We start from the raw sequence: 21163 nt of genomic DNA on the forward strand, positions 1-21163 counted from the left end.
TCAAATTACTCCACTACAGATTTCAATTTTGATTTGTCCCATCTCAGAAAAACTAAAATCCTTAAATTATCATTTGATTTTGACCTATTCAGCAAACAGGTTAATACTTTTTCCTTTTTTTTTCATACAAGAGCTCAAAAGACATGAATCAACTTTTACAAATATAAACAATACTCAAGTTACAAGTTTAAAAATGTCATATGCTATAGTTTCAAGAAGTGATCTATCTAGCAAACTTCTTTAGACTCTGGTTTAGAAAAAAAATATTTCTAACACCTCTCCCTTCAAAAAGCAGCATCCCACTGTAACAGGGCAAGATTGGGTAAGGATTGCACGGAAATACATCATAATTCTGCAATACAAACTCCTGATGCAATCCACCAGTAAGTTTAAAACTAAACTGTGATAGCTACAGGGGATCAGCTGTATTTTTATGGGTTGCCTAAAAGTTCAATTAAAAAAAGAAAACTGAAAAGGAATTATGTTTTCTACAGTCTTAGTCTTAGCAGTTGCTGAAGCATAAATGGTACTTTTTAAAACACGAAAACAGAGCAATTATCTGATGAAGTGAAGTGAAGTGAAGTGAAGTTGCTCAGTCTGTAGCCTACCAGGCTCCTCCGTCCATGGGATCTTCCAGGCAAGAGTACTGGAGTGGATTGCCATTTCCTTCTCCAGGGGATCTTCCCAACCCAGGAATCAAACCCTGGTCTCCGCATTGCAGGCAGACGCTTTTACTGTCTGAGCCACCAGGGAAACATGAAAACAGAGCAATTATCTGATAGGATAGTTTAAAAACACTGCTGGTTAACTTTACAACAAAACTAAGTATGCCCTAAAAATACCATAGGACACAGTGCTTAAATGAAGTCCAAGTTTACATAGTATATAAAATCTGTTCAGAGGAGTGCATACTTTCTGGAAAACAATTTTGGCCATTTGACATGAAATATGTTCATGCCCTTGATTCAGTGATGCCAACTCTGGAATCCATCCCCAGGAAATGCAGATCAAATTGATGTACAACAGCAAAACCCTGGAAACCACTCAAATGTCCAATAATGAGGAAATGATCAAATACATTATGGTATATCCACAAGATATGCTATAAGAGAATAAATTATGAAGGCATTAAAGATGGTTTTAGAACAGAAGAATGTGTACATGATAATTAAAACAAACCACGATACAAACATTATAAATAGTATCTCAAAACTTAAAAAAAAAAAAAGGGTTTGGATATACACATTATTAAAAAAAAAAAAAGACGAAAAGGAAATACTTTGATATGCTGACAGTACTTAATCTTGGATGGTGGGGATAACAAGCAGTTTATATGTTATAGTATTCTTTCCAAATATCTACTAATGACTTTGTGATAGTTTGATAATTAGGAAAAAAAATCTTCTAAAAATATTAAGTAACTTTTTTATAGTACAATGAATTTTGTATCCATGTGCAGTGACATTCTTTATCTTAAAAGAGACTTAACATTTGAGAAACTTAGTAAGTGCTTTAAGTTGTGAAATATCCTCTAAGATAGTAATTTAAAATGCCTTAATGCACTCTTAACAGCTTTTTAACAAGAACATTTTGCTCTGGGATTCTAAGCCTGCATTGGAAAAAATAATGAGTGAGGGGAAAAGGATAAAGAAGTTTGAAGAAATGCTCCTTAGCAAGTTGCTTCCTGTTCCACAATTTCGAATCTCTATCTGAAGGCAACCCGGAAGGCCAGCTCCTATAGTCACAGTTCAGATTTGCTAAACTTTACAGGTAAATATAAAAACTATTTTTGGCATTCTTACCCTAGAGTAATTCAATAAGGAACACTCTGATCACAGAATTATTTCTCCTTTTTTTTTTTTTAACATAGTTCAGCTTCTCTGGTAGTTAAGTGGTAAAAAATCCACTTGCGAATGCAAAAGATGCAGATTTGATTCCTGGGTCAGGAAAATCCCCTGGAGAAGGAAATGGCAAACCACTCCAGTATGCTTGCCTGGAAAATCCCATGGACTGAGGAGCATGGCGGGCTACAGTCCATGGAGCTGCAGAGACTTGGCAACTAAACAATAACAACATAGTTCAATAACCCAACAACGCCTGTTAGTCAGTTATTTAAATGTTCGAACGTAATAATATTCAACTGTGCTGTGTGCCTCAGTTCAGTTCAGTCACTCAGTCGTGTCCGACTCTTTTCGACCCCATGAATCGCAGCACGCCAGGCCTCCCTGTCCATCACCAACTCCCGGAGTTCACTCAGACTCAAGTCCATCGAGTCAGTGATGCCATCCAGCCATCTCATCCTCTGTCGTCCCCTTCTCCTCCTGCCCCCAATCCCTCCCAGTATCAGAGTCTTTTCCAATGAGTCAACTCTTCACATGAGGTGGCCAAAGTACTGGAGTTTCAGCTTTAGAATCAGTCCTTCCAATGAATACCCAGGACTGATCTCCTTTAGGATGGACTGGTTGGATCTCCTTGCAGTCCAAGGGACTCTCAAGAGTCTTCTCCAACACCACAGTTCAAAAGCATCAAGTCTTGGGCGCTCAGCCTTCTTCACAGTCCAACTCTCACATCCATACATGACCACAGGAAAAACCATAGCCTTGACTAGACGAACCTTTGTTAGCAAAGTAATGTCTCTGCTTTTCAATATGTTATCTAGGTTGGTCATAACTTTCCAAGGAGTAAGCGTCTTTTAATTTCATGGCTGCAATCACCATCTGCAGTGATTTTGGAGCCCAAGAAAATAAAGTCTGACACTGTTTCCACTGTTTCCCCATCTATTTCCCATGAAGTGATGGGACCGGATGCCATGATCTTCGTTTTCTGAATGTTGAGCTTTAAGCCAACTTTTTCACTCTCCTCTTTCACTTTCATCAAGAGGCTTTTGAGTTCCTCTTCACTTTCTGCCATAAGGGTGGTGTCATCTGCATATCTGAGGCGATTGATATTTCTTCCAGCAATCTTGATTCCAGTTTGTGCTTCTTCCAGCCCAGCGTTTCTCATGATGTACTCTGCATATAAGTTAAACAAACAGGGTAACAATATACAGCCTTGACGTACTCCTTTTTCTATTTGGAACCAGTCTGTTGTTCCATATCCAGTTCTAACTGTTGCTTCCTGACCTGTAAATAGGTTTCTCAAGAGGCAGGTCAGGTGGTCTGGTATTCCCATCTCTTTCAGAACTTTCCACAGTTTATTGTGATCCACACAGTCAAAGGCTTTGGCATGTCAATAAAGCAGAAATAGATGTTTCTCTGGAACTCTCTTGCTTTTTCGATAATCCAGCGGATGTTGGCAATTTGATCTCTGGTTCCTCTGCCTTTTCTAAAACCAGCTTGAACATCTGAAGTTCACGGTTCACGTATTGCTGAAGCCTGGCTTGGAAAATTTTGAGTATTACTTTACTAGCGTGTGAGATGTGTGCAATTGTGCAGTAGTCTGAGCATTCTTTGGCATTGCCTTTCTTTGGGATTGGAATAAAAACTGACCTTTTCCAGTCCTGTGGCCACTGCTGAGTTGCTGTGTGCCTACTTGCCCCTAATTCATGGGCAGATCATTCTTTCCCCCAATTCATGTCTTCAAATACACACACACACACACACACACACACACTGTATTTGTGTGTGTGCATGCATGTGTAGTCCTCAAATGGTAGTCAATACGCTTAAGATGTTGGATTTAAAATGCTGTTCATATTCATAAGAGGAGTATGCTCACATTCAAAATAAATATTTAAGGAATTAAGATCTCCTGATTCACAGCTCTATGATTCTAATCTCAGGTCTACAGAGGTAGGTAAGGAGAAAATGCACTGGCCCTGGGTTCTAATTTTATCTCTGCTACTAATTAGCCTTAGGAATTTCACTTAACCTTTCTGGATCTCCTGGCTACATCTATAAAACAAGGATAAAAATAGACCACTTTTTTTTTTTTTTTAACAAACTTAAAAAAATTATTCTAGGTCCAAATTTCTACAGTCTTTCCAAGTATCTCCTTTTCGTAATTCTCAGGAGTAATAAACTTTTCCTTTCATTAACCTATGAGCTATCAACACTTCACAAAAATGTAGAGAAACTTTTTATAATACTACTACTTTCAAAAATACACAATGTCTATAAAACTTATCCATTTTGGTAAATCCTATCAAACATTTCTTCATAACTATCCTATAACCCATCTAAGAGTCTCAGTTAAGAGTAAAGGTTACTCAACATAAATTACACATACAAAACACATGATTTATTATGCAACAACTGCCATAATACTTAGCAATAAGCAGTATTTCATTTTCTAACATTAATCAAAAAACTAAAGACTTGGAGGTGTTCTACATGTAAGTAATTCAGCTTCACAAACCTCTATAGTAAGTTAAATAACATCTCTCAGTCTTATTAACTTTTAAGGCAGTAAATATAGCCACATTTTAATGTGATGTTTACAAAAAGTTGATATTTACCTAAGAAAACCAGTTTCACCTGAGGCATTTCATACCTGGAAAATTACTTTGAATTTGAGAAATAAATGGCCATCTTTCTAAAGTGACACATAGTGTTCAACACGTCTGAATCTCTGAGTCTATAAATCAAACATTTTATACAAAGAATAATGCAGTTGATTTTTTAAAAATAAAGCTAAATTTACTATTTTAGACATACTGTTTCTATCTAAAACTCTGTAAATTCACTATAGACTACTAACTTTTCCCTCACCCTCGATATATAAGAAACACAGATTAGGTTAAAGCCTGAGGTTTAAAAAAAATTTACTGAGGTCTCTTTCTTCCAAGTTTCCCTGGTGGCTCAGCAGTAAGGAATCCATTTGCAAACACAGGAGACTCGAGTTTGATCTCTGGGTCAGGAAGATCCCCTGGAGAAGGAGATAGCAACCCACTCCAGTATTCTTGCCTAGGAAACCCCATTGACAGAGGAGCCTGGTAGGCGTCCATGGGGTCGAAAAAGAGTCGGACAGGACTTAGTAACTGACAACTTTTTTCCATCATTTTAAAGACCACAAGCGATCACAGTCATGATTTTTTTCTTAACAGAACCTAGTCACATTACGGTCTTTCCTGGTGGCTCAGAGGGTAAAGAATCAGTCTGCAATGTGGGAGACCAGGGTTTGATCCCTGGGTTGGGAAGATCCCCTGGAGAAGGGAATGGGTACCACTCCAGTATTCTTGCCTGGAGAATTCCATGGAAAGAGGAACCTGGCATGCTACAGCCCATGGGATCGCAGAGAGTCAGACATGACTGAGTGACTAAGACTTCATCTGCAACCCACATTCAGAAAGAAGAGTCTAGGTAATTCCCGGGCAGTCCAGTGGTTAGGACGCAGAGCTCTCACTGCCAAGGGTCAGAGTTCAATCCCTGCTCAGGGAACTAAGATCCTCCAAGCTGCACAGCTTGCCCAAACCGAAACAAAAATAAGAGTCTAACGTTAAAACAATAGTTCACTTTGAGTTTAACAGCTTTCCAGATGTTAACAGATGGGGGGAGAGGGAGGACACGCTGCGATTACTTGTCATGATCTATGAATCCACTACAGCAGTCCACATTTGAATACCTACACAAATGCAAAGGAATGACCTCAGCTAATATCTTTCTAAATATTTTTCAAAATGCCGTTTCTGCATTAAATGACTGTACCCACTACAAATAATACAACACTTATCATTTATCTAGCCCCTTCTATGGGCAGGCATGATGCTCATCACTTAATATCTGTCATTTCACGCACTCACAGCAACTCTGTAAGAAACCTATTATTAACTCCTCTTAATAGATGGGAAAGCAAAGACTGAAAGAGGATACAAGGCTGCTAAGTGGCAGAGCCAGATTGCAAATCCAGGGTTGTTTGACTTCAAAGCTCATGCTCATTATGTCAAGCTAACCTGTCTACTAAACACACAAGCATGAAAATCGAGCTTATGGTTTCAGGAGTTCCTCAAGATTTACTAAAATCTTTTTAGGTTTCCCAACGATAACTATTTCTTTGTAACAAATACAATTAATTGTAGTAATAAACCTACAAAACACTATAATTAAGTCTTCTCAAAAAGAGAGGATTTAGGAAGAGACACCAATTCTTCAACATCCCAAAACAGTATCAGAAAATTTACAATTAAATGAGCTCAGCTTATCTTTTCCACATCATATAAGGAGTTCGAATATGGATACTTAGCCAAAGCCTGAAGTTTTTTCTTACTGATTTTAATGGTATTAGATATCCAATCCACTCTTTTAGGCCTGATGAAAAGACAGTCATCTCAAGCCTCCAGCCCAATAACATTACAAGAGCCAAACAAGTACGCAAGTTTTCCTTATGCTTATATGCAATATTCCTCAAAGCAAGTTTGGATGTCTGCTCATCTCTACTTCTCCTTCCTGTTGCTCTATCACTGCAAGGACTAAGAGTCACAAGTTACACAAGTTGTGTTCTCCAACAAGACAGGCATGTTTGAATCATTCCACTAACCAAACCAGTTGGACAGCGAGTCGCCAATAAAAAAAGGATTTCACCCATCATCTAAACGGTGGAAAAACTGCTGCCATCTCTCTTTGGAGTAGCTCAAAAGTTCGTCCATGACAAGCTCAAGTCCGTATCAGCTAAGACTGAGTCACAGCAACTCCTGGGCTCTAAACGAAGACTGACGAGAATCGTTCACTCTTATTCCTTCCCCTGCCAACCAAACGAGCAAAATTTAATTATCCTCCTTCCCTCAATCACCGATGAATAAACACCACACTGTATATAGGTTCCCAGGGCAATTTCTTTCCCTCCCAGAAACTCATTCCCTGGGAGTGGATGTTTCTACCCAGTCCCTTCCTTTCTCTGTATGTAAGAAAAACCATTACAGAAGACCAACACCTCTTTTCCAACTTCATGCTGACCACAAATCTTAGCCCCTAAACGAGGACAATTAGCTCTAGAAATAGAGACCCACCCACCCACCCAACTTCTTGGCTTTGTAAAAGCTGTGCACTTGTAAATCAACTATACTTCAAATAAACAAATTAATTAAAAAAATAAAAGCTGTGCACTATTATGGACTGGCTGGAAATGTCTTTAGCTTTACCGGCGAACGCAGCACAATCTACTCGGCCCCTCGGGGAACGGGTGAGAAAACCAATTAACTGAATAACACGAGACAAGCTGCCCGAAGAATTGAGGGATGAACCCACACTGGTCCCCTGCTTTCCTCACAATGGTGCTCTCCGTCCCGAGTGGCTAGTTGAGACAATCTCAATTATTTTAGGCTTTCTCACGGGACACACGGACTGGCCAAATCCCACCCTTCAGGAAAGTGACAAGCTGAAGTTAACCCCTGCGCGGCCCGAAAAGACCAAACTCGAAGGAAATCCCAGACCCCCACCCCCCAAGCGCCTTAAAAATGTGACAAGGCCAATTACACCCTTTCCAAACCCCGGCCGCGACGAGGACACGGCGCTTGGAAGAAGACGACTAAATGGAAATAACCCTTCAACTGCCGACCGCACCGATGCACTTCAGCCACCAACACGCGGGAAACTCCAGGTCCTGACGCTCGGGGAGGCGACCAGCACAGCTGCCCCCTCCCCCGACACGCACACTCCCAAGAGCCCCGCCGCGCTGAGGGGACCCCCACCCCCCCCACCACCGCCCGGCCTTCGAGCAGACGCCGGGCCGGACTCGCGGGCTGCGGCGCCCCGGGAGGGTAAGCGGGAGGGCACTCACCGCGATGACATTGACGAAGGTGGTCTTGCCCGAGTACTGCAGCCCCACGAGCGTCAGCTCCATCTCCTCCTTCCAGAAGAGCGAGCGGAACCAGTCCAGCAGGCGGGAGATGAGCGCCAGCATGATGGCGGCCGGGAGGGAGGACGGACGGACGGGCGAGCGGGCGGGCAGCGGCGGCGGCGACGACCTGCACACGAGCGGGCCTCGGCCCGGACCCCGCCAACGGCTCCTCGGGGCCCCGGCGCGACACAGGCGGACACTGGCGGGCGACGGCGGCCGGAGCCAGGAAGCCGAGCCGGTCATATGACTCGCCCTACCCCCCACGCTCGTCCCCGCGCCGCCGCCGGCGCCCACGGCAAGAGCGGCAAGGCCCGTCCGGCCAGGCGCGCCCGCCGCCTGCAGCGCCACCTGGTGGACTCTCCGTGCAGCACCGTGCACCAGCGTGCCGCCCTTGGGCTCCTTTCCTACTATATACTCCTTGGCTCATTCCTGTTGATTCATTCATCATTCATTTTCTCTACAATTGTTTACTGACTGTCGGCTCTGTGCAGAAAGACTTCAAAACTCTGCGGGTTTCATCATGAAAATCCCTGTCCTACGTAACAAAAGATGGAAGCCACACGTGTTTATCAGTAGAGGAGTGATTAGCACATTCCCAAAACTGAATACTGTTTTTTAAAAAATGAGAAAGTTTTCTGTAAACTGATATGTAATGATGTCCAGGAAGTATTTTCAAGGTGCATAAACTAAGGCACCAACTATGCATTATATGATATTTTTGGTATAATATGGGAAAACAAGAATACATATGTACATATATAAAACACATGTTATGGTTGCATAAAGAAATGCTGGAAGACTAATAAAAACAGTTTTCTATTGGGGTGAGGTAAACTCGATGGTCAAAGGCAGAAATGGGAATGAGACTTCTCTGAATATCTTTTTATATCATTTTCACTTAAATCATATAAATGAGTTGCCTGTTGAAAAGTTTAATTTAATTAAAAGGTACATTAAAATGTCTGCAAGGTTTTCAGATTTTAGAAAACCCTCCCTCTGAGGAGCTTACCTTCCACAGAGGGAGAAGAATAGGGAGTGGCCCCTGATGTAGTCAGACTAGACCTCTCAGAGGAGGTGACCCTCAACGTGATAACCTAGAGGCCGTGAGAAGGAGAGCGAGGCACTCATCCGGTGGAAGCACATTCCAGACAGAAGGAACAGCAAAGACTCTGAAGGGGAAAGGTGTTTAGAATGCTCTAGGAACAGAATTCAGTGCTGTCACCTCAGATTAATAAGACAGGGAGTGGGAAGAGAGATGAATGGAGGCAGCAGCTGGGATCAGAAGAAGGAAGGCATGGGGGCTCTAGTTCGATTTCGGTGTAATAGGGAACTGGGAAGGTGAACCAATTTGTATTTTTAAAAGTTTGCTCTGGCAGTTCCATGCAGCTATGATGGTAGGAAGGCATTATGGATTGAACTGTGTCCCTGCAAAAGATATGTTGGAGTCCTGACCTTCCAGTACCTCAGGATGTGACCTTTGCAAACGAGGACCAAAGCAGATATAATCAGTTAAGACGGTCTTAGCAGGGTACAGTAGGCCCTTAATAGAAAATGACTGGTGTCCTTGTAAGAAGAGGAGAAGATGCACGGGCACAGAAGGGGAGAAAACTACGGGACGACAGAGGCAGAGACTGAAGTGTTGCAGCTGCAAGCCAGGGAACACCAAGAAATGGCCAAGAAACCACCACTTTTCCATTTAATAGAAAAGTCACTTCTTACTTCCTGATTCTAGTTTCATATTAAAAGAAAAAAAAAACTTTATATCGGGACTTCCCTGGGTGTCCCGTGGTTAGGACTTGGCATTTCCACTGCTGCGACCCAGGTTCAGTCCCTGGAGATCCCGCAAGCTGTGTGGTGGGAGCAAAAACAAAAGAAAACCAAAAAACTAAAACTAAAAACTTTATAAATTATTTTTTGTCATAAAAGCCCAGTATGATGGTTGTACAACAATCAAGAAGTACAGAGGCATAATCTGTCTCTGGGCATCCTCACTTCCCCATCTCTGATGTAACCCATTTGAAGAATTTACTTTTTTATTGATCAAATAAACATTTATGGGCTTCCCTGGTGGCTCAGACAGTAAAGAATCCACCTGCAATGCAGGAGACCTGGATTCAATCCTTGGGTTGGGAAGATCCCTTGGAGGAGGGCATGGCAACCCACTCCAGTATCCTGGCCTGGAGAATCCCATGGACAGGGGAGACTGGTGGGCTGCAGTCCATGGGGTCCCAAAGAGTCGGACACGACTGAGTGACTAAGCACCCAGCACCAGCAAATGTTTATACACATATATGGGGTAGAGAATTTTCTCTTAAGCCCCAAAATGGGAACATGTTGTAGGTATTATTCTGAGCTTCCTTTGTTCACCTACAGTTAAATACATTTCATTAAAAATAAAACCATAAATATTCAAATATTCAAAACATCATTTCCTAATTATTTTAATACAGTTTACTATTAGCTATAATTCTTGAAGTTATGTACGTGTATCCACAGAATGGAAATACCCTATAACGGAGAACATTTCTTTTCAAAAGTCTGGGTTCATCGATGTCTCATTAGTAGCTTGAGATGAACTACCGGGGATATTTGCACCACTGAAATTGGCAAACACTACAAATTAGGCTCCTCCCTTCCCTAGTGAGCCAGTTATTAGACATTTATTGGCACACCACTGAGAGTAAGTACATAATTCGTAGCATTCAAATGAGAATGAAATAAAATAATTGCAAATTAGATGAAGTAAGGTAATGAAAGGCAAGCTGGTATATTTACAGCGTTTACAGAAGAAGGAACCTTGTGGTATGACCCCGTCCGCCTATCAGCGGTGTGAACTGTGCAAGTCGCTCAGTCTCTCTGCGCCTCTGTCCACTGTAAAGTGAGAGAATTGTTACCAGCCTCAAAAGGTTATTGTGAGGAGCAAGTGAATGAGTCCACATGAAGCTCTTCATATAGCGCCTGGCACAGCATTCACATTCACGAAATGCTAGTTATCATTTCTGGAACATAGTGACTCCGGACATTTAGTTAACAATATAGGGGCTCATTTTCTCATCTGAAAAACAGGGGTAAAGATACCACCTTTATCTGATATTTTAACCAAAGTCCTATGTGGGTACTCCTCCCTTTGAACTTTATTTAGAATTAAGTTTTAAAAATGGGAATGCCAGATCATGTGCTCAGATCATTCCCAGGTCACATGTAAAGGTCAGGAATCCCAGTGTCCTGAGAATGTGGATGAAGAGAACAAGGCAAGTCAGAATGACGCATGCGCTTGCTATATGACTGTTGTATAAGAAAAGGAAAACTCTATGGCATCAGAGCTAGAGGCATCCCTGAAGACCACTCTAGTTTTAGCTATCAGAAAAAGAATTTGAAAAAGAAGATACATGTATATGTACCAGTAAATCCTTTGCTATACCCCTGAAACTAACACAACATTGTTAATCCACTCTACTCCAATATAAAATAAAAAGTTAAAAAGAAAAACAGAATGACTCGTTCTTGCCAGGTGTGTGAGAAGTTGATCTGTCCCAGCTTCTCCATTCTTTGGCCACTGAACAAAGCTTGCACTGGGTCGATCTCAAAAATAAATAATCAAGAAGAAAAGAAAAAGGCAAAAAAAGAAAAAGAAAACAAAACAAAACTGAGACACAGGGGAGGAAATATCACAGCTAGGGACATGATTTTAAGTTGTAATCGCCTTCACATTGGTTTTTATCTAAACCAATAAAGTCATTCTGAGAAAATAAGTGGTTAGTGTCTCATCTCTTAGCTCTCTGTTTTGTGAGCCTCACATTTGTCTAATGGGATAATAGTTTTGGACAAAGAAGAAGATGGGTGTGACACATTCCATATGTTCCCACTGGCCTGACTATCAGCCTCACAGCGTCTTAAAATGACAGCACCTGAGCCTTCTCCGCAGGACATGGCTGCATCTTGGCCAAGTCAGTCAAGGAGCCAGAATCTTTTCTTAACCATGGATGTCAGCCCAGGTTACAGAGAGAGTCCTTCGAAATTGACAAGGGGAAGAATGTCAGCTTTGTCTTTTAAAAGGAGGGTAGGCCTCAGGAACAGGGAAGCAAGAAACAATTCGGGAGTTCTATTTATTTATTTTTCTTTATTTGGCTGCGTCAGGTCTTAGATGGACCACGCAGGATCTTTCATCGCAGCATATGGACTCTCTAGTGGTGGCACAACGGCTTAGTTGCTTCCTAGCATGTGGGATCTTAGGTCCCCCACTAGGGTCTGAACTGAACCTGCGTACCCTGCATTGGCAGGCAGATTCTTAACCACTGAACCACCAGGGAAGTCCCAGGGAGTTCTCTTTAGAAGCAACACTCATCATGAGTGTTCCTCATGTTCCTCATGTTCCTCACTCATCTAAGAGCTAGTTAACCCCATTGTAAGAAAAGTCAATCATTAGAGAACTCCAAGGCTACTCAACACTGGGTAATGAAAAGAGCATTCTGCTGACAGGAAAAAGCCTTAAATTAAAAGTTCTTCTTCTGGCTAAGACTAAACAGTGACCTTGGGCAAGTCATGTCCCCTCTCTGGGCTTTAGTTTCCAGTATCTATGAAAGGTACAAAGGGAGGTAAGGAAATGAAATAAAATGCAACAAAGTAGAAAAACATAGAAAAAGAAAAGAATGCAGGTGCAAAATAGAAGCATTAACTTTTTTCAGATGGATCTCTCCTTCATCCAGGTCATCACTGCTTTTTGGTGGAGTTGATTACTGGCCAGTGTTATGGTTTCGGGGATAAAAGTCTAACCAGATAAGAAAGGGGAGGGGTCCTGGAGAAAGAGAACCAGCAAGACTTTCTTGATGTTCAATTCAGTTCAGTCGCTCAGTCATGTCCGACACTTTCAACCCCATGGACTGCAGCATGCCAGGCTTCCCTGTCCATTACCAATTCCTGGAGCTTGCTCAAACTCATGTCCACCAAGTCAGTGATGCCATCTCATCCTCTGTCATCCCCTTCTCCTCCTGCCTTCAATCTTTCCCAGCATCAGGATCTTTGCCAATGGATCAGTTCTTTCATCAGGTGGCCAAAGTATTGGAGCTTCAGCTTCAGCATCAGTCCTTGCAATGAATATTCAGGATTGATTTCCCATAGGATTGACTGATTTGACCTCCTTGCTGTCCAAGGGACTCTCAAGAGTCTTCTCCAACACCACAGTTCAAAAGCATCAATTCTTCGCTGCTCAGCTTTCTTTATGGTCCAACTCTCACATCCATACATGACTACTGGAAAAACCGTAGCTTTGACTAGACCAACTTTGTGAGCAAAGTAATGTCTCTGCTTTTTAATATGCCATCTAGGTCTGTCATAGCTTTTCTTTGAAGGAGGAAACTTCTTTTAATTTCATGGCTGCAGTCACCATCTTCAGTGATTTTGGAGCCCCTCAAAATAAAGTCTTTGCTGTTTCCATTGTTTCCCCATCTATTTGTCATGAAGTGATGGGACTAGATGCCATGATCTTTGTTTTTTGAATGCTGAGTTTAAACCAGCTTTTTCACTCTCTACTTTCACTTTCATTGAGAGGCTCTTTAGTTACTCTTTGCTTTCTGCCATAAGGGTGGTGTCATCTGCATATCTGAGGTTAGTGATATTTCTCCCGGCAATCTTAATTCAAATTTGTGCTTCATCTAGCCTGCATTTCACATGATGTACACTTCATATAAGTTAAATAAGCAGGGTGACAATACACAGCCTTGACGTACTCCTTTCCCAATTTTAAGCCAGTCTATTCTCTTTCTTGTTGCAAAAGAAGCCATTCTTTGGCATAAGTCATAGATGTAAGCCTGGCCACAATGTTTGTTTTTGAGCAAGTCTCAGTAATTAATGATGTTAAGGAAACAAGGGAAGGCAGGAACAAGGGGAAAGCAGTCAAGAAACAACAGTTCAGGGACAAAACAGAGTCCAGTTCCTCTTCAAGAGCTATACATAACAATCTGACACAAATCTCTGAGTTCTGCAGGAATTAAGGTCCCCACATGCTGAGACCCCAGACTGGTGGGAACCTAAGGAATGATGATGTTGACCTCTTCTGACTCCTGTGACTTTAATCAACCAAAACATGGATCCTGACAACCTTTGCCCCAATTCTAGGCTGAATTCTCTTCTGCTCAAGTCCTTTAATGAATATGCATGCACTGTGCAAGCCCCTTCATGAATATGCATGTCCTCAACTAAAGTTTTGCTGTTCAAGGAGGCACCGCTTTGGGAAAGATCCCGGTGTTCTCCTTACTCACTGCAAGTAATAAAACCTCTTTTCTCTGGCTCTTTGGCTTAATTGTGTCTTTGGGCTCAACTCTCACCAAGAGGCAAATCCAGTTGTAAGGTAAGAAAACACACATTCTGGAGTCAAGGAGTAGGTTTGCATCCCAGTTTTTTCCCTTCTGACTTTTGGCAAATTACTACACCTCTCTTAGCCTAAATGGAAATATATCTACCTGTCAGGGCTGTTGGACTTCCTCGGTGGCTCAGCGGAAATGAATCCCCTGCCAATGCAGGAGACAAAATTTCGATCCCTGGGTTAAGAAGATCCTCTGGAGGGGGAAATGGCAACCCACTCCAGTATACTTGCCTGGGGAATTCCACGGGCAGAGGAGCCTGGCAGGCTACAGTGCATAGGGTCGGAAAAGAGTTGGACACAACTTAGAGACTAAACAACAACTTAGGATTGTCACAAGAGTCAAATGAAACAATGCAACATTGCCTCTCAGCAGAGCTCTGTGCACAGAAGGTGCTCCTTAAATGCCACTACTGATGCTTCTCACGTCCGAGATCCCAATGCCTCACATGGAAGTTCTGTGTTGTGACAGGCACGCTACCCAGCAAGTGACCAACACAGTCCCCTTCTAAGGCTTCCCATTCTACAGTCACATGCCCTGGGAGTCCTGTCTGTTTCCAGGGGCACTTTGGAAGCACTTAAGATACATCCTATGGTTTCAGTGTTGAAGCCAGAGCTTCTCAACCTCAGCACTATGGGCATTTGGGGCCACAGAATTCCAGCTGTGGGCAGCTGTTCTGTATTCTATAGAATCTCTAAAAGTATCCCTGGCCTCCATCTACTAGGCCCTGGTAGCACACATTTTCCCCAGTTAGGACAATAAAAAACAGCTCCAGACATCCCTTAGGGGCAAGACTGCCCCCAGCTGAAAAACTGCTGGATTCAACGTTACTCTTTGGTGTTTGTTTTTTCCTATTTCCCACCGTCCTGTCTTTCAAATCCAACCTGGGGCAATGGTGTACTGAGAGGTGGGAGCAGCAGCAGTGGCACCCAGGTACGAGGACTATTTTATCACCAACCTCACTCAGTACTGCAGCGCAGAAATACTAACAAACAGCTTACTTGCTACTGGTTTGCTATTGGGTTTATCTTCTCTCCAGACAACTAGCTCCTTTCTGGGGACACCCAGCACCCCTTGCTGCTGTGCCATTGCTCTGGTGCAGTTAGAGTTAGGCTTCTCCCCCTGCACCCATATTCTTACGCCGTCAAAAATAACCTGCACATACTTCAGGTTCAGTAACAAATATATGGAGTTTGAAGAAAACTGAAAAAAACAAATTATTTTAGGCAAAATTTCTCCTGCTGCCTAGGTTGAGCTGAAGATTGGACCTTTGGGAAGGGGACAGAGGATAAGACTGGCAGCTTCTGTTTCCTGGTGTTTTCATCTCCCCAGGCTGCTATAAAGAAGGATAGCAGATTGGGAGTTTAGAAAACAGAGATGCTTTGTTTTACAGTCTGATGGACAGAAGTCTCAGATCGAGCTGTCATAGGATTGTCCCTTCTGAGAGCTGTAAGGGAGCATGGTCCAGGCCTCTCCCACAGGAGAGGTAGATTGCCGGTAGATTCTGGTAGATTGCTGGCATTCCATGGCTTGTACAGGCATCACCCCATCTCTGCCTTCATCCTCATATGGCATCTTCCCTGGGTGCATGCCTGACTCTGTGTCCAAATTCCCTCCTTTTATAAGGACACCAGTCATAGAGGGCCACTTTCATAACCTCATCTTAACTTGATTACCTCATTTCCAAATAAGGTTACAGACTGAGGCATTGGGGGTTAGACCTGCCTAAGGGGCTACCTCCCATCAGTAGGATGAACATGAAATTTCTCATCCAAATGGGATCCTTTTGAGAGTGAAAGGGGGTGCTGTTAATAATTATGCCAGAACTTTGGAAGTCAATCAGAACCACCCTGGTCAAACTGGGGTCTACGGTCACCCTACCCATGAAGCACAGATGCAGTGGAGACAGGGAGCCAGGCGTGGGGAGCAGAAAGTGCTGGCTTGACTGGCATAGCCATGGTAGAGACTGGCCTTCTCCAGGCATGGCAGGTGTTTCGGGCTGACGGTGCCCCTCGTGGTACACTGGAAGTACCTTACTTGCAGTTCACTGGATTCAGGCAAATGCATCTCTGTGTTAGCAGGTGCCTTAAGGATTCCTTCCTTTAGAATCAGAGCACTTAGGAGTCTTATCTTTTTTTGCTGAGATCTCCTCACTCCACCAGGACGTCTCCACGGACAAGACCTAAGGCAGCTCCACCTCAGTTCTCTCCACTGGAGACCCACATCCGCTCTCCTGGGAACACTCACTGTACTTTGTCTTCACAAATTTTGGGGGTAAGCTCACCCCCAGCGCGGTAACACCTTTTCCTCTTCAGTCAGAACAGCTAGTCAACCCAGGCCACATGTTTTAGATTTCCCAGATGGCCTCTCTAAATGGTCCCTTTAAAGCCCATTCCCCTTGGTTTTAAGCTAAGAGAACTAGCCTCACATGCCCCCTCCCTGGCTGTAAGGGTTGGGGGGGAGATTCAACTCATCAACAGCCCTCTTTGAATACTTTTTCCTTCAATTTCCTTCTCTAGGTCCCTTTCCTACCCTCAGTGGGGATGAAGAGTTCAGCGCCTCCAAGCCATCACTCTTTGCAATTCTGCAGGGCGATCTCACACATCTCATTGATATGTGACATGAATTTTGGTTTTGGTGCTTCAGCCAAAAGCCGAACCAAACAGTTTCATCCAAACCATGTTTTACCCTGTTATTATTAACTAGACTGAGGCCCTCTGTCTGGAAAGGCTGGTTGGCCTTACTTGGCATTCCCAGCCCCTGGCTGCAGGTCAGACACCTGGTGGGTGGCTTAGTTGCAAAGTCGTGTCTGACTCTTTGTGACCCCATGGACTGTAGCCCGCCAGGCTCCTCTGTCCATGGGATTTTCCAGGCAAGAATACTGGAGTGGTTTGCCATTTCCTTCTCCAGGGGATCTTTCCAACCCAGGGATCGAACCGGGGTCTCCGGCACTGAGGCAGATTCTTTGCCGATTAAGCTACCAGGGAAGATCCAATCTTCCCTGAGACCTAGCAGGGGAAACTGTAAATGTTTGCCAGTGAATGAAGTAATGGCCAGTTTCCAGTCCTCTCCACATTCGGATCTCCCTCCTTTGACAACGTTTCAGTTTGGTCGTATTAAACCCCTAAAACAACCTGTGATAATGGAATAGACAGGCATAGAACAGGGAGATGTAAGTGAACTTCGGTCCAGCTTTGGAAAGGATGCCCTTGGTTCCCGCAGGCGGGGTGCGCGCAGGAAGCTGGGCGGCAGGAGCGGAGGCGCCCCCACCGCGAGGCTCCTCGCGGTCTCCGAGCCGCGCCGCTGCCTTTGAGCTCCAGCTGGCGGCTGCCGGGCGCACTGCAGGGCTCCTTCTGGCAGCTAGAGAGAGGAACACGGTTCCCAAGCGCCGCGGGATCGTCTGGGATGCTCCGGGAGAGTTTCATCGGCTGTCAAGCCAAGTTCAAAGGCGGCCTGGAAGCTTTCAGAATAGATGTGTCAGTCCAAAACACCCCGGCGTTGAGCAGACTCAGGCAGGTCGCCTGCCCTGCGGATGTACTGGGGGAAGACTGATCCTAGGCAGCCAAAGAAAACTTTGTTAATGACATGGGGTTCCACAAACTGCTCTGCGCCAAAAATACGCTGTGGAACAGAAACACTTGAATAGACCTTTCAGATTTTTTTTTTTAAGAGTTCATTATTATTGTACTGGATGTTTGTGAGTGAAGATAAAAGCGCTTGGGGAAATAAATTTTGACATGAGCGGTACTTTTTATAAAATAATTTACATTATATATTATGTAAATTATATAGGGCTTCCCTGGTAGCTCAGTTGGTAAAGAATCCTCCTACAATGCAGGAGACCCCGGTTCCATTCTTGAGTCTGGAAGGTGCCCTGGAGAAGGAATAGGCAACCCACTCCAGTATTCTGGCCTGGAGAATTCCATGGACAGAGGAGCCTGGCCGGGCTGCCGTCCGTGGGGTCGCAAAGAGTGGACACCAGTGAGCGACTGAACTGAACTGACTTTTCTTTAGTAATAGTAGTGATAGTAAAAATAATAATGGCAAAAACAGATCAAGGACTCACTTATGTGTCAGGCACTGTGTTAAATGCTTTATACAGACTGCTTCATTTAACCAGTATGTCCTTTTCATGTGATGGATACTTTTACCACATCCACTTTACAGATGTAAAAACCAAGGCATAGAGAAGGTGGGTAACTTGCGTTAAGTTTGGGCAACTTTCTGCTGATTTTTCTCATGTGTTTATGAAGATATATGAGTGCATGTGTATGTGTTTATGTACAATTTCTATTAATGAAATTAAGTATAATATGCTTTTGTGAAATCTGCCTTTTTTCACTAAACACATTAGAGGCACCTTTAAACCAGAAGTAGCCTTATAATTTGGCTACTTTCACAAAAGCATATTACACTTAAAGCCTATAAGTAGCCTTCTAATTTGGCTTCATTTCACTGAACAAGATAATCTCCCTAAACCTCAGTTTCCATGTTTTCACCAACATGACAGTTCACTTATGGATGTGAAATACCTGCCTGGTATATAGTAAGTACTCAAGAAATTACAACTGTTAATATCCCGATTAGCATTCCTAGTTAATGGTCAGGTGTGCCACTGTTAGAGAAGGGTGTGTGTATGTGTGTGTTTATTTGTTTTCATTTAATGCAATCATCCTAATGCAACTAAAATCTATTGAATTTCAAGGGCCTGCCAGTTCTCTCTGGGTATTTTGCTTTGAGGGCTTGATTTTGTGGGCTCAATAAGAGGAGGGAAATAATAGATAGCTGCTAATTAATGTTTAAGCTACTTTTTAATGAGGCTCAGAGAAGCAAACAGAAAATGCAAAACAGGTGAAATGCCAAGAAGAAATCTGACAACAGGAGATCAAGTCCAAAGCCTTTCACCTCAGGGACTTCCTTCGTGGTTCAGTGGCTGATTCCATGTTTACAATGCAGGGGGCCCAGGTTCGATTCCTGGTCAGGGAACTATATTCCACATGCCTCAACTAAAAGATCTCATGTGGTGAAAATCAGATCCAGAGAATCCAAGTAATAACATTAATAAAATTAAAGAAAAAAAAAAAACTGTCACCTCATCCCCAAACAGAAACAGACCCATAGACATAGAAAACAAATTTATGGTTACCAAAGAGGGAAGGGGAGAGGGATGAATTAGGAGGTTGGGATTAACACACACACTACTGTACATAAAATAGATAACCAACAAAGACCTGTTGTATAGCATGGGGAACTACCCTCAGTACTTTATGATAAGCTATAAAGGAAAAGATGGAGAAGGCACTGGCACCCCACTCCAGTACTCTTTCCTGGAAAATCCCACAGACGGGGGAGCCTGGTAGGCTGCAGTCCATGGGGTCACTAAGAGTCAGACATGACTGAGCGACTTCACTTTCACTTTTCACTTTCATGCATTGGAGAAGGAAATGGCAAGCCACTCCAGTGTTCTTGCCTGGAGAATCCCAGGGACGGGGGAGCCTGGTGGGCTGCCGTCTATGGGGTCGCACAGAGTCAGACACGACTGAAGCAACTTAGCCCAGCAGCAGCATAAGGGAAAAGAATCTGAAAAAGAACATATATGTGTGTGTGTGTGTGTGTATAAAACTTTATTGTATACCTGAAACTAACAACATTGTCAATCAACTATACTTTAGTTTAAAAAATAATTTAAAATAAATAAAAATTTTAAAGTCTATGTACCTATAGCTGACTCATGGAGATGTTTGACAGAAAACAACTAAATCCTGTAAAGCAATTATCCTTCAATTAAAAAATAAATTAATTAAAAAATAGTCTTTCATCTCATCCATCAATCCCTCTGGCCTCTCGAACTCGGTTCCTGAGTCTAGATCTGCCCAGAGCCTGTCACTGAGTGAGCCTTTACTGAGAGCCTCTCCAAAGAGCTCAAGTTCAAATATGGAATAATGAGGACATCCCTATTTTGTTTTTGTCAATTCTTTAGAGTACTACAGGATTTCCCAGGTGGCCAGGTGGTAAAGAATCCGCCTGCCAATGCAGGAGACGCAGGAGAAATGGGTTTGATCCCTGGATTGGGAAGATCCCCTGGAGAAGAAAATGGCAACCCACTCCAGTATTCTTGCCTGGGAAATCCCATGGACAGAGGAGCATGGTGGGCTACAGTCCATGGGGTCACAAAAAGTCAGACACGCCTGAGTAATTGAGCACGCATATAAAGTACTACTCTACGTAGTAAATTGCAACTGGCCTCAAAAGCAGAGGTTGCAAGTCGAAGCCATGGATATTTAAGTTCTAATAGAGAATCCCACAGTTACAGTGGTAGGGATTCTAAATTCTCATGTTTACATGTAGAAAATAGATTTGTTATCTCCTGCTTATTTCTTCTTACCTTTGCTGAAACAAAACAACTGAGTATCCTTTGAAATTGTGGTATCATTCAAAAAATGTTTGATGGGCACCTATTATGTGCCAGGCACTGTCCTAGTCCCTAGGCAACGGGGTCTCAGTGAACAAAACAGAAAAAGGAAAACCCTCTTGGAAGGTTTGTTCTACTGGTCTGAACTTCCAATGGGCCATGAAACCACAGGCCCTGACCTGATGATCTGTTTTCAGTAACCTTTCTGTGACATACATGGTAATTTAATAAAAATAATAATTCCTTATGCTTATTTAACCCATATGAATTGCTTCCTGACCCCGGGGTTTGCAGTGACTCTATGTCTTTATTTTTAAAATAGAATTAGGAGCTGTTCACAGGCCTATATATCAAGTTTAGAAGGGAGTCTGGTATCTGTCTGTTTGGGGTGCTCTCTTGGCCTTGGCATGCAAGATTATAGAGGGGACGTTAGAATCCAAGAAGGGGGTCTGCTCAACAGGAAGCATCCTCACTTCAGAGTTGACCAGAGTTACTAATGTTCCAAGTTTTCACTTGATGTCATTGTCAGAAATGAATCACCCACTACAACTGTGACCCCAAATAATGAACCATCTGTGTTGCATGGCACCAACCCATCAGAAGATAAGCAAGCTGCAGG

At 43.1% G+C, this 21163-nt stretch overlaps 1 protein-coding gene across 1 annotated transcript in view; it reads right to left on the reverse strand.

Moving 5' to 3' along the window:
- The window catches only part of ARL8B (ADP ribosylation factor like GTPase 8B), a 54540-nt gene extending 46484 nt beyond the window's left edge, over positions 1–8056 (reverse strand). Inside the window, exon 1 of the mRNA XM_061396352.1 lies at positions 7714–8056. Coding sequence (XP_061252336.1) covers positions 7714–8016 — 303 coding nt within the window. The 5' untranslated portion in view covers positions 8017–8056. The remainder of the gene's footprint in view (positions 1–7713) is intronic.
- Positions 8057–21163: the final 13107 nt, after the last annotated feature.

The sequence above is a fragment of the Bos javanicus genome, chromosome 22 (genome assembly GCF_032452875.1).
Source record: "Bos javanicus breed banteng chromosome 22, ARS-OSU_banteng_1.0, whole genome shotgun sequence".
In the NCBI taxonomy this organism is placed as follows: Eukaryota; Metazoa; Chordata; class Mammalia; order Artiodactyla; family Bovidae; genus Bos; species Bos javanicus.